This window comes from Piliocolobus tephrosceles, chromosome 12 (assembly GCF_002776525.5).
Source record: "Piliocolobus tephrosceles isolate RC106 chromosome 12, ASM277652v3, whole genome shotgun sequence".
In the NCBI taxonomy this organism is placed as follows: domain Eukaryota; kingdom Metazoa; phylum Chordata; class Mammalia; order Primates; family Cercopithecidae; genus Piliocolobus; species Piliocolobus tephrosceles.
The window spans coordinates 51,904,143-51,920,046 of record NC_045445.1 but is presented as its reverse complement, the minus strand read 5'-3'; the positions used below and the strand labels follow the sequence as shown (position 1 = coordinate 51,920,046).

Below are 15,904 nucleotides of genomic sequence, written 5' to 3'. Positions count from 1 at the left end.
CCAAAAAAAAAAAAAAAAAAAAAAAAAAAAAAAAAAAAAAAAAATTTACCTAATGCTACAAAATTAGAAGCCACTTATTTCAGATACACTCAACCTAGCAACGGGAAAAATACCTTAACAAGTGAAAGCTGTCATTTCTCTGAACACATACTCCTATTTTCAGAAACCCTATCACTTGCATTTCTACACTTGCCTAAATCAACATTCTTCATAATACTAGATAAAAACACATATCTCTGTGTAACTTGCTGGGATATGCTGAATCACACTAAGTAGAAACCTGGAAGAGTAGAAAACAGGATAAACACTCAACAAATAAAGATAATTAATAGTTCTCTGATACATATATTAAGCTAATCTCTACTGAAGTGGGCCTATTTCTGTGCCAGTTTCTATCTATAGCACTGGAAATATAGATGAATTAGATGAAGTCCCTTGCCTCAAACACCATACATTCTAATTGGAGACAGACACATGAAGAGAGAATTAGAAATGCAGGTTAAGGAAGCACATAAGATTAACCTTGAAGTAAGTGAATGAGTGGGAGTTAGCCAGGAGAAGTGTTATGGGGATATTCCAGACAAAGTGGCAGCATGAACGAGGACACAGACACAAAAAATAGGGTAACAGTTTCTGGAAACCATATGTGGTTTGCAGGTACTGACCCACATAGATCATGCCAGGAAGTAGCAGGGGATAAGCCTGGAGAAGGCAGGCAGAAACAAGATGGTGGAGAGCTATGAAGCTTAGATTTTATATTTAGAAGATGAAGGAACAATGAAGGGTTTTAAAGAAGGGGAATGACATGGAAATACTTACACTTTAAATGAAACACTCTAGTGGTTAAATTGGGGGTGGGTTTGGGGAAACAAAACTGGAGACAGAAAGAGTAGTTAGGAGGTTGTGGCAATTGCTTCTCAAAACTTATTCAGTACAAATCACCTACAGATCTTGTTACAATGCAGATTCTGATTCCGTAGGTCTGCAGTGGGGCCTGAGAGTCTTTGTTCTAACAAGTTCCCAGGTGATGCCAATGGTGTTGATCCACAACCCACACTCTGAGTAGTAAACCTCTAGGAAAGATCTTGAGGACCTGAACTAATGTGGGAAGCGTAGGGCTGGAGAGAAGGGGAGAGTAGTATTCAGGAGGTAAAAGAGTCACAGCTTGGTGCTTCATTAGATACACAAAGTGAAGAAGGTGGTGTTTGGGGGTTCATAGTTACCTGCCGGTTTCTACTTTGAATGACTAGGTGGATATGAAATAGCTATGAGGCATCCAGGTGAAGCAGTAGCTGCCATTTGGATATGTGAATCTAATGCTTGACAGAAAGGTCATAAGCATACAGATGAGAAATGAAACCAGGGAAATAGAAATTGTGTTTGCAGAGTAAGGTCAAGGATGAAACCATGGGAATACCTACATCTAGGTAATGAATAAAACAAGAGTCCATAGAGAAAAAAGAAACAGCAATAGAGAAGAACCAGAGCATAAAGAGTTACATATGACAAATAATAGAGCTTCAAGGAGGAGAGAAGAATGAACATTTTCACATGAAGGAGAAAGGCTGGGTAAAGAAGGAACTGAAAAATAATAGTAAGTGGAGGAAAAGAAGTGGGTGGAAGAGAGAATATGAAAGGGGAATAAAATACACTAGTAGTGAGAAGGTGCCTGTGGGGGGAAAAATGAAAAAAAAATATGGTTAGAAGAGCAAGTGGATCACTCCAGTCAGGATCAGTCTCTTTACTGTGCCTGAATTTTTGCCACTCTTTCTTAGTTCCAAGCCCTTTGGTTCATCCTTTCTTCTTCCCACTTCTATCCACTGAAAATCATCTAAATATATGAAGATTTTTCTGGACCATTATGCTTCACTCATCTAGTTAACAAAAAAATGTACACAAAAAGGCTTCTGTCGGCTCTTTCAGTGAAGTATTATTAACCTAACTAGTTTACACGCTCGCTCCTTCAGGGAAATGTATTCCCAAGAATGACTAGCCTAGCACCAAAGAGACACTTAAAACATACTTAGTAAAAAACGATATAACCACATGATATTAATTTAAAATGCTTCCTTATGTATGTACCTAAGGATCCTTATAACATGAAACCATGAGAATTCCTATATTTGATACTAAAATCGACAGGGGTCATCTAAACCATTCAGGTTCTCATTTCCTAGGAAATGAACAGATCAAGTTAGATGGACTTGAAAGTCCTTATAAAATGCTATGATTCCATGAATACTATCAACCTCTCACTCAATAAGAGTAAAATGGTATGCAAATAAGCTAGTATGCTTTACAAAATACAAACTTCCTATGAAAAAGTTTTGGGATAATTTTATGTTTACCATTTGCATTTGATTTTGCTGGAAGAGATTTCTCTCTTATTTTGTCTACAAATGTCTCCCTGGCTTCATATTTTTTTTTGTGTGTGTGTGTTTTTCCCAACATAATGTTGTTAGGTCATTACTGGACTATTAAAGGAAGCAGGATAGAGCTTGCAAAATTTGTTTGGATTACTCAAACCCAAATCACTGCTGGGAGAGGAAGGCATAGTCTTGTCTTTAATCCCACCTGGAGGAGGCTTGACAGGAAGGGGCTTCAGGAAGGTTGACTCTGCCGAAGTAGTAAGAGGCACTCCTGCTGAAATAGTTGTAATAAGAAGGGATAAGCACATTTTCAGATATTAGAACTGCATTCATTGTAAAGTACTAGGGAAATTTAGAATTCTCTAAAAACCCACTCCCTGGACTTCTTTTTTTTCAACAGACAGCTGCTGGACAAAGCTTCTAAAGTAAAAAAAGAACTTCCTTCTGTGGGAATGGAAATGTGAATATGAATTTGTCACCAAGTTTGATATGAGAAGGAAGACGTATTCTGTATTAGGCATTGCCTAATTATATTCATATAAAAAATCAGTGAAAGTATGATAGCCAGCTTATGATTCTTTGAAAATAGTGAGGATAAAACATATGATACTAACTTCTAAGTTAGTCTTTCTTGAGTAACAAAGTAAGGCACCTATTCATTCTACATTTGTGATGTCTGCATCAGAATACAATCTACGCAGTTGTTTAAGATTATAAAACTATACATGTTCCTATAATTCCAGTATTTCATAGCTCTTTTATTTATCCTCCTCTCTGAGCCCAAGTTGATAAATCTTGGGACTGAAGATAAAAGTTTTATAAGATGTTTTTTTCTTTTAGGGCACACTGATGCTATCTTATCTTTTGAATGACAGGCCGAAAAAATGTATAAAAATTAGAGACTACATTTAAAAAAATAATTCTGGTTTCATTTATTAAGAAAATAAAAGTTTTAATAACATATCTCGTGGCATTGACTTTGCTGGGTGACTATGAGTTCAAAATTGGTAAGTTCAAATTATACTATGAGTTCAAAATTGATGTTGGTGAATTTTCCATGCCAGGCATGCCTTAGTCCTATAGTGTTGAAGCTACAAAGAATGTGGTAAATTATTCATTACAGAGGGTTAATCATCATTTTTTGTTCTAGCACATGCATTTATAAAAATACAAGTTGGGTTTTCCAGGGTATACTCTGACATCTTGGGCAACTTTGAGTCAGTTTTCTCATATATGTTGGTGACCCAACATCACTGGAAGAAGGAAAGATGCAATGTTTTATAATTCCCTGTATATTTAGGATTTAACATAAAATAAGTACTCAGTAACTAACTGATGATGCTAGTAGTACTTTATATTCATAGGACGAAAGAAATAGGCTGTTATAACAGAAAGAGTCAGTAACTTTCTTTTGCCTACTGTTAGTAGGAAACACATAATTATATTATGGTGAAGACATTGATTTGAACACTCATATGAGATGTTTTGGAAAATACTAACGCAAAAAAGATGCCAAGGGGAAGATGTAAAAAGTGAAGATTTTATTATTTGATTAGAAATGGAGAGAGCTCCAGCTGCTTACTGTTGTTTCTTTATAGCAGTATAGCAAATCACTTGCTTTTGTTTCAATTTGGTGAACTGAAAAGGAGAGGTCATAACATTTCTTAAAAATCAACTAGCAATTAAAATCTCCATACTAAATGACAAAGACAGAAACAGAGATTAACTGGGAAGAAGAATAATAATCAAGTTATTTCAACTGGGGTGAAAGTCTCCCCCAATAAAAAGGATATGGCAGAGTTAGACAAAACATGATAGGTAGATCCTTCATTGAAGATCAGGAAGTGAATGGAACCTTACCCATCTCTGGTTGAAATCCTGATGGAGATGTCTGATCATGTTCCTCCATTAATTGCTTCAGTTTTGTAGCATGGACCTTTCCCACATAGTGAGACTGAGCAATAAATGGAGAGCTAAACATCATGTTGCAGAGACCACAAAATTTATTTTTGTCGACTCCTTCATACCTGTGCACCTGAAATAGGCACAATCTTGTTAGAAAGATTCAATAACTCAAAGTTTAGAATTACACAATACCAACACACATCACTAACCTGAAAATTCTCAACATGCATCTTCATTTTCTTACCAGGCACTTCATTTTGTTTCCCATGCATTTGCAAATAAAAACTAACATTTTGAGCATGTTTTTCACCCTGAAAAAAGATATAATATGACTTTGTTTATTCAATAAAAGAGTCATTCAAAATTTACACCTTTCTGAATTTGAGGATGGCACTCATGTGTGTTAATATGTTTAGTCAAACTTGGAGCAAACTCACATGATTTCAAATCTCTAAATGTCAGTTAAAATGAAAATAATGCTAAATTTAGAAGCTAACAAGTTTTAGATTCTTGTTTTTGAAATGGATTCCTAGTTGCTGCCCAATATCAAATACCTTCTTTTTACTTAGTTACAGATCTTGAGCAATGTACCCAGCTAAAAGACTATGTTTTTCAGCCTTCCTTTCAGCAAGATGTATCCACGTAACTAGATTCTGGTCAGTAAGATATAATTTGAAGTGTTATGTGGAACTTCTGGGAAGCCTCCTTAAATGACTGGGCCATAATCCCTTATTCTACCCTTCTTCCTTACTGCTTTTGGAAGTAAGATACAAAGGATGCCATGGTGGACACTGAGAAGGAAAACCAGTTCATCAGAGCAGAAAGACAGAAAATGCCTGCTGAGCGTGGTGGCTCACGCCTGTAATCCCAGCACTTTGGGAGGCCGAGGTGGGTGGATCACAAGGTCAGGAGTTCAAGACCAGCCTGACCAACATGGTGAAACTCCGTCTCTACTAAAAATACAAAAATTAGCCAGGCATGGTGGTATGCATCTGTAATTCCAGCTACTCAGGAGGCTGAGGCAGGAGAATCACTTGAACCCAGGAGGTGGAGGTTGCAGCGAGTCGAGATTGCACCACTGCACTCCAGTCTAGGCAACAAAGTGAGACTTTGTCTCAAAAAAAGAAAAAAAATGCCTAGGTCCCTGATAATGTTATAAAGCTGTCATATCAGCCCTCTACTACCTATCTCACAAATTCTTTTATGTGAGAAAAGAAATCCTCTTGGGTTTAAGAGATATTAGAAATAATCTCTAACAAATATATAACCAAATATGTAAGAATAACTAAGATGTTGGTGTAGGGGGAAGGGAAACTAACATTTCCTGAGCACATAATGTGAGACAATCACTCTCTCTACAGAATTTTATTTATTTTTAAAATTGTATTTTTCCATAAGTTATTAGGGTACAGGTGGCATTTGGTTACATGAGTACGTTCTTTAATGGTGATTTGTGAGATTTTAGTGCACCCAGCACCCAAGCAGTATACACTGCACCATATTTGTAGTCTTTTATCCCTCTTCCACTCTTCCCCCCAAGTCCCCAAAGTCCACTGTATCATTCTTATGCCTTGCATCCTCGTAGCTTAGCTCCCGCATATCAGAGCGAACATATAATATTTGATTTTCCATTCCTGAGTTACTTCACTTAGAATAATAGTCTCCAATCTCATCCAGATAACTGCAAATGCTGTTCATTCATTCACTTTTATGGCTGAGTAGTATTCCAGTGTATATATACCACAGTTTCTTTATCCACTCATTGATTGATGGGCATTTGGGTTGGTTCTATGATATTGCAATTGTGAATTGTGCTGCTATAAACATGCGTACGCAAGTATCTTTTTCAAATAATGACTTCTTTTCCTCTGGGTAGACAGCCAGTAGTGGGATTGCTGGATGAAAAGATAGTTCTACTTTTAGTTCTTTAAGGAATCTCCACAATGTTTTCCACAGTGGCCGTACTAGTTTACATTCCCCCCAGCAGTGTTAGAAGTGTTCCCTGTTCACCACATCCACACTAACACTACTGTTTTTTGATTTTTTGATTGTGGCCATTCTTGCAGGAGTAAGGTGGTATCGCATTGTGGTTTTGATTTGCATTTCCCTGATCATCAGTGATGTTAAGCATTTTTTCTTGTGTTTGTTGGCTATTTGTGTATCTTCTTTTGAGAATTGTCTATTCATGTCCTTAGCCCACTTTTTAATGGGCTTGTTTGTGTGCTTCTTCCTGATTTGAGTTTGTTGTAGATTCTGAATATTAGTCCTTTGTCAGATGTACAGATTGTGAAGATCTTCTCCAACTCTGTAGGTTGTCTGTTTACTCTGCTGACTGTTCCTTTTGGTGTGCAAAAGCTCTTTAGTTTAATCAGGTCCCAGCTATTTATCTTTTTTTTTTTTTGCATTTGCTTTTGGGTTCTTGGTCTTGAAATCCTTGCCTAAGCCATTACCTAGAAGGGTTTTTCCAATGTTATCGTCCAGAATTTTTACAATTTCAGGTCTTAGGTTTAAGTCTTTAATCCATCTCGAGTTGATTTTTGTATAAGGTGAGAGATGAGAATCCGGTTTCATTCTCCTACATGTGGCTAGCCAATTATCCTAGCACCATTTGTTGAATAGGGTGTCCTTTCCCCACTTGATGTTTTTGTTTGCTTTGTTGAAGATCAGCTGGCTTTAAGTATTAGAGTTTATTTCTGAGTTCTCTATTATGTTCCACTGGTCTATGTGCCTATATTTTTATACCAGTACCATGCTGTTTTGGTGACTATGGCCTTATAGCATAGTTTGAAATCAGGTAGTGTGATGCCTCTAGATTTGTTCTTTTTGCTTAGTCTTGCTTTGGCTATGTGGGCTCGTTTTTGATTCCATATGAATTTTAGAATTGTTTTTTATAATTCTGTGAAGAATGATGGTGGTATTTTGATGGGGATTGCACTGAATTTGTAGATTGCTTTTGGCACAGAATTTACTGTAGACTGCATTTACACAATATTGATTCTACCCATCCATGAGCATGGGATATGTTTCCATTTGTTTGTGTCATCTATGATTTCTTTCAGCAGTGTTTTGTAGTTTTCCTTATAGAGATCTTTCGACTCCTTGGTTAGGTATATTCCTAAATTATTTTTTCTTTGCAGCTATCGTAAAAGGGGTTGAGCTCTTGATTTGATTCTCTGCTTAGTTGCTGTTGGTGTATAGAAGAGCTACTGATTTGTGTACACTAATCTTGTATCTGGAAACTTTGCTGAATTCTTTTATCAGTTCTAGGGGCTTTCTGGAGGAGTCTTTAGGGTTTTCAACGTGAATGATCATATCATCAGCAAACAGTGACAGTTTGACTTCTTCTTTACTGATTTGGATGCCCTTTATTTCTTTCTTTGTCTGATTGCTCTGGCTAGGACTTCCAATACTATGTTGAAGAGGAGTGGTGAGAGTGGGCATTCTTGTCTTGTTCCATTCCTCAGAGGGAATGCCTTTCAACTTTTCCCCATTCAGTATTATATTAGCTGTGGGTTTGTCACAGATGGTCTACATAATTTTAAAATGTGAAATATACCCATTGTATGGGAAAGAACAGGAAACAATATAATCAAAACCCATACCCACTACTCAGTTTTAACACTTTGTTGCATTTCTCTCAAATTTCCTTTTTAAAAGAGGTAAAATTTTACAGATACAATCCTATACCCTCATGCTCACAATCCTTTCTTCCTCTCTCTCTCTCTTAAAGTTGGTGTACCTGATTTCCTTTCATGCTTTTATTCTTTTACTACACACACGTATCCATAGTTTTATTACTATCTTGTAAATTTTTTTTATAAAAATGGAATCATTTGATACATATCCTTTTCAAATTGCTTTTCAAAACTCAGCATTTTATTTATAAGATCTATTGATATTGATACATACAGCTCTAGTTCATTCATGCTATAATATTCTACTCCATATGCTACCTATCCAGTTCCCTGTTTAGGACAATTATCTTTCAGTTTATTTTGCTAATATAAGCGTTGCTATAATTAACATATATAAATAGATCTCCCAATATACATGTTCAAAAGCTCCTTTAGAATAGATACCTAGAAGTGGAATTCTTGGCCTATAAGGAGTGTGGATTTTCAACTTTACCAGGTATTATAAAATTTTGAAGCAGTTTACATCTCCAAATGCAGCGATGAGAGTGTCTGTTTCCCTATATTATCTTGAAGTGTTAAGTGTTATTAGATTTTAATTTTTCTCAGTATTATGGTTCTTATATGATAGTTTATTATCACTTTAACTTGCATGTCCTGTATGATCACTAGTGAAGTTGAGTATCTATTCCATGGACTGTTCACATCACTTTCCCATTTTTCTATTTGCTTCTTGTTCTAATTGATTTGTAGTCCTTTCTATATTCTAGACACTAATCCTTTGTTAGTTATATAGGTTATAAATATCAACTAATGTGAGGCATATATTTTTAACGTAGTTTGTGATTCAAAATTTTTAAATGTCATATAGATTTCTTCTACAGATATTGTGACTTATTTGAAAGCCATGACTTATTTTAAAGGTGAAATTGTTGTAGATATAGGAAACCAGGCCAATACAATAAAACAGGATAAAAGCCTCAAAAGAAACCAATATGTATGTGGAAATTATCATACAATAGAGGTGCCACTACAAATCAGTGAGGTAAGGATCGACTATACAATAAATAGTGCTGGAACAACTGGCTATCCATATGAAAAACCTGTTGTCACCCTCCATAAACAAAAATCAATACCAGATGGATTATAACATAAGAAGTAAATCTTCAAAGTTTTAGAAGAAAATAGAGGGAAGTATATGACAAAAGTGTATAGAATGGTTTATTAAACACATAAGCACAGACACAAAAGAAATATTAATAAATACAACCTCATTAAAATTCAAAACTTCTGCAATACTGTTATATTTTACAGTACTATACTGAGAGAGTCTTTGTATCTTTTTTTGTAAAAATGCATGTGTATATGTGTGTGTGTGTTCAGAAATCATATTGGAATCACAGAAGCAAAAGAGAAATTCAATAATGGTTAACTACAAGTGATAGAATTATAATTTATATTTATTTTCCTGTATTTTTGCCTATTTTCTAGACTGAATAGTACTTTATGATTCCATAAAAAGCTGTCTTTCCAATGTAAATTAAAATGGTTCAAATGGATAAATTGTAGTTATCACAGAGCCCCTTGACTGTCTGTCTCTGTTACTAATTCTAAATCTTTGATCTATGGAGTCTAAAGATGTGCTGGGCACTCTCATACATTTGATTTCACTTAATTCTCACAAGTATAGTAAGAGATTTTTACCACTCTCATTTTACAGGTCCAAGAAACATGCTCAGAAAGGTAAAGTGACTTGCCAAAGCTTATGTAACTAGTCAATGGTGGAGTTAAGATTTAACCCCACCTCCTCTCAATGCACAGTCAACACAATTTCCCTATCTGTAATTATAGTAAATTAATTTCAACCAACATTAGGACTAAAACATAATTACCAATAAGATTAGCAATAGGAAGAACAAGATGAGGTGTTTAAAAAAGTAGAACTGGCATTACATTAGTTTTAACTGAATATGTCTAGTATTTTTGGTAACCTAGATACCAGATATGAAAGAAATCCAACAGCTCATCAGATGATGTAGAAACATGAAGCAACACCAAATGAAGGGAAAGAACACTGGATATGAAATCAGAATAAATCATGTTTAGGCTTAGTTATACCAGTGACTAGCCATGGAGAAGTGTTAACCCTCTGGGTCTCAGTGTTCCAATCTATAAACTAAGAGAGTAAGGACATTAAACACTCTCTCTTTTAGCTCTAGGATTCTACATTCCTGTGTCTAAAAACATGTGGCTCAATCAAGTGCAAGACTGGTTTGTTTTGTTTTTATAGTCTTCATTTGCTATAAAGGAAGACTCTGGGAGTTCTACATAATATCCCTTGATTCACATTAATAGTTTCCTATGCAAGCTTCATAATGCCTCCCTTATATTTAATACAAGGGTGGATGGCTTGATGGATACAAAGTGAGGCAGAGTGGTGTGAAGAAAAGAAAATAAGCTTTGGAGTAAAAAGACTGAGTTTAAGTCTGAATTCCCCAAACTTAAAGTAGTATATTACCATCCCTGTCTGAGCCAGTCTCCTCATCCATCAAAGGAAAATAACACTACCTTTTTCACAGGATTCTCATAGCAATCAAGTAAGATGACTTATGGGAAGTTTACTTGCTACATTTAAAAACCTGCTTTAGACCCTATTCCCATTATTTTTAACCTACCTCATAATGTGAAATTCTTTGTGATTCAAACTGTAGCATCACTCCACATACCTGACAAAACTTATCTGTAAAAAGTTCAGCCTTTTCCTCCTGTTCATTCCACATGGCATCTGTGAATAAAAAAGGGAAGACAAATATATCACATTAATAAATATTTAGAGGTATCATTTTTCATTCCTCAACTATGTATGTTTTCATATGCCACTTCAAATTTGAGTGCTTGTGAGGCTAGAGTAACAGCTCTTTGTTCGAGTATGCAATTTAACACACACATACTAAGTATCCCTCTAATGACAGATATGGCAAGAGTTATTTATTTAGTATGGTAAGTCTAGGCAATGGCATTCTAAAGGAATCATTATGGGGGCACCAGTAACTTCATGAGCTTCATGGAATGACTTGGGACATGTCATGGAACGACTGGGTTTAAAAACCCAGCCTTGGCCAGGTGTGGTGGATCATGCCTGTAATCCCAGCACTTTGGGAGGTTGAGGTAGGAGGACCGCTTGAGGTGAGGAGTTTGAGATCAGCCTGGGCAACAGACCAAGACACAATCTCTAAAAAAACAGAATTAAAATTAGCTGGGCATGATGGCAAGCGCCTGCGGTCCTAGCTACTTCAGAGGCTGAGATGATCACTTGAGCCCAGGAGGTCAAGGCTACAGTGAGCTATGATTGTGCCTTCCAGCCTGGGCGACAGCAAGACACTGTTTCAAACAAACAAACAAAAAACCTGAAAACCAACCAAACAAACAAAAAACAGCATTGATATTTTGCGTTTAACAGCAGACAATCCTAAGAAATGCTTTGTTTTAGGACTGTCACTTGTCACAGGATTCTCATTAAGAATCAAGAGATTTTTACCACTTTCATTTTACAGGTCCAAGAAACATGAAGCTATGCCTTCAATGTTATCTAGAAATCACAAGGAACCACAAAGTATCTTTGCCCATAGTGGGCAAACTTCCTTCACCATTGTACAAACACTAGCATACTAATGTGGCCAAACAAGTCTCACACAAGCCCCTCAAAGCTATCATGTAATGTTCGTATACATATCTAGAAATGTATACTATAGTGTTTCTCACTGTAATAAATAACACATGCCAAAACTTTCTGCATTTATACTTGAGGTCTATACTGTCACCTAAACTTCTTAAGAACTACACCGTATTCTGCCAAAGTGTATCCATTTTTCTATACAGTATGAGTCACAAACATCAAAATTCTCATTGTTATTTGTCTATCAAAGTGAATAAGTTGGTACCACATGCTTTCACAGAGATGCCAATTGCTTATTAAATGAATAAAAAGTTGTAGAACAAATACAATACATCAAATTCCCAATACTAACAAAAATTAAATATATGCACAGAAGAATCTGGAATAAAATAAACCAAATTTAAAAATGGTTAACTCTGGTAAGTGGGCCTAGAAAAGGAACAAGGAGAGACAACTTAATGTTTAACTCTCTGTACAACTGTCTTAATTTTTGCAGAAAAGCAAGCATGCAGGACTTTCTAATTAAAAAACCATTAGGACAGACATCATCAAGATGGTGGAATAAGACTCTTCAGCACTCATCCCTCTACAGAAACATCAATTAAAATAACTATCCACAAATGAAAATACCTTCACAAGAGCCAAAAAACTAAAACACAAAACAAATATGCAGGAGATTATAGCAGTACCTGGGTGTAGCACAGAAATAAGGTGCATTCAAGAAGGTAGGAAAGAAAGTTTTACACTATCAGCATCAGCCTTCTACCAACCCCAGCATACAGTAGAAACAGATACCCTCTGTGTGAGAGAAGGAGAGGGAAGTGAGCACTGAACTTTGATTTCAACTCCAAAACTGGACCCACCCCAGTAATATCCACTGCTAGGAAGACCCCCACAGCCCTAGACTCCAGGACAGTACCAGTGGACTCAGCCTCCAGGCCTGCTCTAGTGCCAAGCTGAATCATTCAACCCCAAGCTCCAGGACTGCACAGTGGACTTGGTCTCCAGGTTACCCCAACATCAGGCCAACTTCAGCAGCACCATGCCCTCGACCATCTCCAGCATTGGACTAGTTCCCAAGGCTCCTGGCTTCAGGCCAGGGTCAGCCCCAGCACCTGGCCAACTACCACAGCCCTAGTCATAAGGCTGGCACCTGCAGACTCAGCCTCCAGGCCAGCCCCTGGAGGGAGCTAATATAGGCCCCAACAGGCTGGTACCCACAGACTGAGCCTCCAGGCTTACCCCAGAACCAGGCAGGATCCCACAGTCCAACCCTCCAGGCTGGCTCCTGTAGCCCTTGCTGGAGCTGTTGCATCTCAGTGTTCCAGCAGACCCAGAGCCCAGGTCAGTTCCAGTAGACCACAGTGCTGGACTTGACCCCATGAACACAGGTGCCAGGACCATCCCCGTGTGCCCAGGTCCCAGGCTGGCCTGGTGGCTCCAAGATCCACATTAGCCCCCAGGGACCTAGCCTCTAAGCTAGCCCTTGCACACGCAGCCTCCAGGCTTGCTTCTGCAGACTCAGGCTCCAGGCCAGCCACTGGAGCTGAGTCTGCTTCAGGTTCCACACTGGTCCCAGCACCAGGGCCCAGGCTCCAGAGGACCCAGGCTCCAGGCTTATTCTAGAAGACCCAGGGTCCATGCCCACTCCTGTAGACCCCAGTACCAGGCAGGACCCCTTGGACTGAGGTTCCAAGACCACCCCTGCAGACTCAAGCTCCAGGTCTATCTCAGTGATCCCAGGAACCAGGCACCTCAGTGATCATTTCAATAATCCAAGATACCCCAGTACTAGGCTAGCCTCCATGGACTCAGGCTCCAGGCCCATGTTAGTGGACCTAGGTGTCAGGCCCATCCAGTGTTCAGCCAACCCCTATAGACTCAGGTTCAAGGCTTACCCGAGCACCAGGTGAGCCCCTGTGGACCAGGCTTCAGGCTGGCTCCTGTGGGTACAGGCTCCAGGCCTGCCCTTGTGGACATAGGCTCCAGGCCCATTCCTCAAGACCCAATCAACAGATCCACCCCAGTGGATTCAGGCTTCAGGGCCAACCCTGAAGACCCGGATACCAGGCCCACTCATCTGCTGACTCAGTTAGCAGGCCAGGCTGCCCAAGGACTTCAGCAACAAGTGCATCAGGGATCATACCAGATGGCCTGCCTGGGAATCTCTGCATGGGCTAACTGGTAAAGGGCTTTCCCAGAAAAATTAAGTCTGCAAAAACTGGAATAAGTCCTTACATTTCTTTAAATGTGCAGACATTAATGTAAGACAATGAGAAACATGAAAAACCAAGAGACATAACACTACCACAAGAACACTATTTCTTAGTAGCTGACCGCTATACAAACTGTCTGACAAAGATTCAAAATAACTGTTTTCAGGAATCTCAAGAAACATCAAAAAAAAAAAAAAAAAAAAAAAAATTTAATGAAATCAAGAAAACAATAAATGACCAAAATTAGACATTTAACAGAGGGACTGAAATTATATTTTAAAATTATCAAATAAATTCTGGAGCTTAAAAATGCAATGAATGAAATGAAAAATGTAATAGCCTCAACCTCAGAATTGACCAGGCAAAAGAAATAATCTATGAACTCAAAGATAAGCTATTTGAAAATATACAGTAATAGGAGGAAAAAAGAAAAGAATGAAAAGGAAAAACTAAACTAGAGCAGAAGTATCTATACTTATATTAAATAGAAACCATTGAAGATACTTATTTTTAAAGTTATGTTAGATATCTTCACCAAAGCTTAATTTTCAATACCATTACATGGACTAAAAAGGCTTACTTTTAGAAGTGCATACTCAAGATAAGAATAAATGTAATTAGAAACATGTAAAACATAACATAATGAATAGCTACAAATTTATCTCTATTACATATAGTATCACCTCTGAATTATTTTTGAGATTGTTTTAGAATATAGGATTTATCTAACTCCGACTCTAACATCAGCACTGTAAAGAAGTTAATTAAAATGCATTTCAGGACTTCCTTTTTTCAGGATTAACTACTATGTGCAAATTGAGCTTAGTGGTATAATCTTGAACTTTCCATCCATTAAAATCTTTAATAAGAATAAGTAAATATAGGAGGCAGAGCAAGATGGCAGAACAGAAAGCTCTACCGATTGTCCCCCCACCCCACAAGGACACCAAGTTAACAACTATCTACACAGAAAAAAACACCTTTACAAGAACCAAAAATCAGGTGAAAGCTCAAAGTACCCAATTTTAACTTCAGATCACTGATAGATGCAAGTAAGAGATAGAAAAGAAAAATAAAAAAGGTCCTGAATAGCTGATGCCACCCCTCCCCCATCCTGCAGCTGCAGCCTGGTGCAGAGAGCATTTCTGGATGCTGGAAGGGAGAACACAGTAATTGTTAGGCAGTGAACTTGGTGCTGTCCTGTTAGAGCAGAAAGGAAAACCAGACCAAACTCAGCTGGTACCCAACCAGGGAAGGAGCACTTAAACCAGCCCTAGCCAGAGAGAAGTTGCTGATTCCAGTGGTTCAAAGTTGAGTGCCTGCAAACCTTACCTCTGAGGGCCAAAGTCCTCTCAGTCTCTAAGTAAACTTGAAAGGCAGTCTAGGCTGTAAGTACTGCAACTCATAGGCGAGTCCTAGGACTGAACTAGGCCCAGAGACAGTGGACTGGGGTGAGTGGGAGGCACATGACATATTGAGACACCAGCTGGGGCAGCCAAGGAACGACTGAAATCACCCCTCCCTTAATCCCAGGCTGCATGGTTTGAGGCTCCAAAAGAGACCTCTTCCTTCTGCTTGAGGAGAGGAGAGGGAAGAGAATAGAGGACTTCGCCTTGCATCTTGGTTACCAGCTCAGCCACACAAGCATAGGGCACCAGTCAGAGCTGTGAGGACCCTGTTCCAGGCCATATCTCCCAGATGACATTTCAAGACACACCCTGAGCCAGAAGGGTATTCCCTGACTTGAAGGAAAGGACTCAATCCTTACAGCGTTCATCATCTGCTAACTGAAGAGCCCTTGGGACCTGAATAAACCAGCAGTGATACCCAGGAACTACCTTGAGGGTCTTGTTGAGCCTCTGAGGCTTGCTGGCTTCAGGTGAGGCTCAGGAAATTACCAGCTGTGGTGCTATGAGGCAAAACTCCTGCTTTAGAAAAGCAGAGGGAAAAGTAAAGAGGACTTTGTCTTGCCCCTTAGGTACCAATACCACCACAGTGGGGTAGAGCATCAAGCAGGCTCCTGGGGTCCCTGATTCTAGAGTTGACTGTTGCACAGCATTTCTGGGACTGCCCTGGGCCAGAGGGGAGCTCACAGAGCTGAAACGT

At 38.4% G+C, this 15,904-nt stretch overlaps 1 protein-coding gene across 1 annotated transcript in view; it reads right to left on the bottom strand.

The window, feature by feature from the left end:
- The window catches only part of ZMAT1 (zinc finger matrin-type 1), a 48,688-nt gene that overhangs the window by 11,112 nt on the left and 21,672 nt on the right, over positions 1-15,904 (bottom strand). The window contains exons 2-5 of the mRNA XM_023202895.1: positions 10,633-10,691; positions 4,484-4,585; positions 4,230-4,404; positions 2,575-2,643 (exon numbers count right to left, since the gene is read on the bottom strand). Coding sequence (XP_023058663.1) covers positions 2,575-2,643; positions 4,230-4,404; positions 4,484-4,585; positions 10,633-10,691 — 405 coding nt within the window. The remainder of the gene's footprint in view (positions 1-2,574; positions 2,644-4,229; positions 4,405-4,483; positions 4,586-10,632; positions 10,692-15,904) is intronic.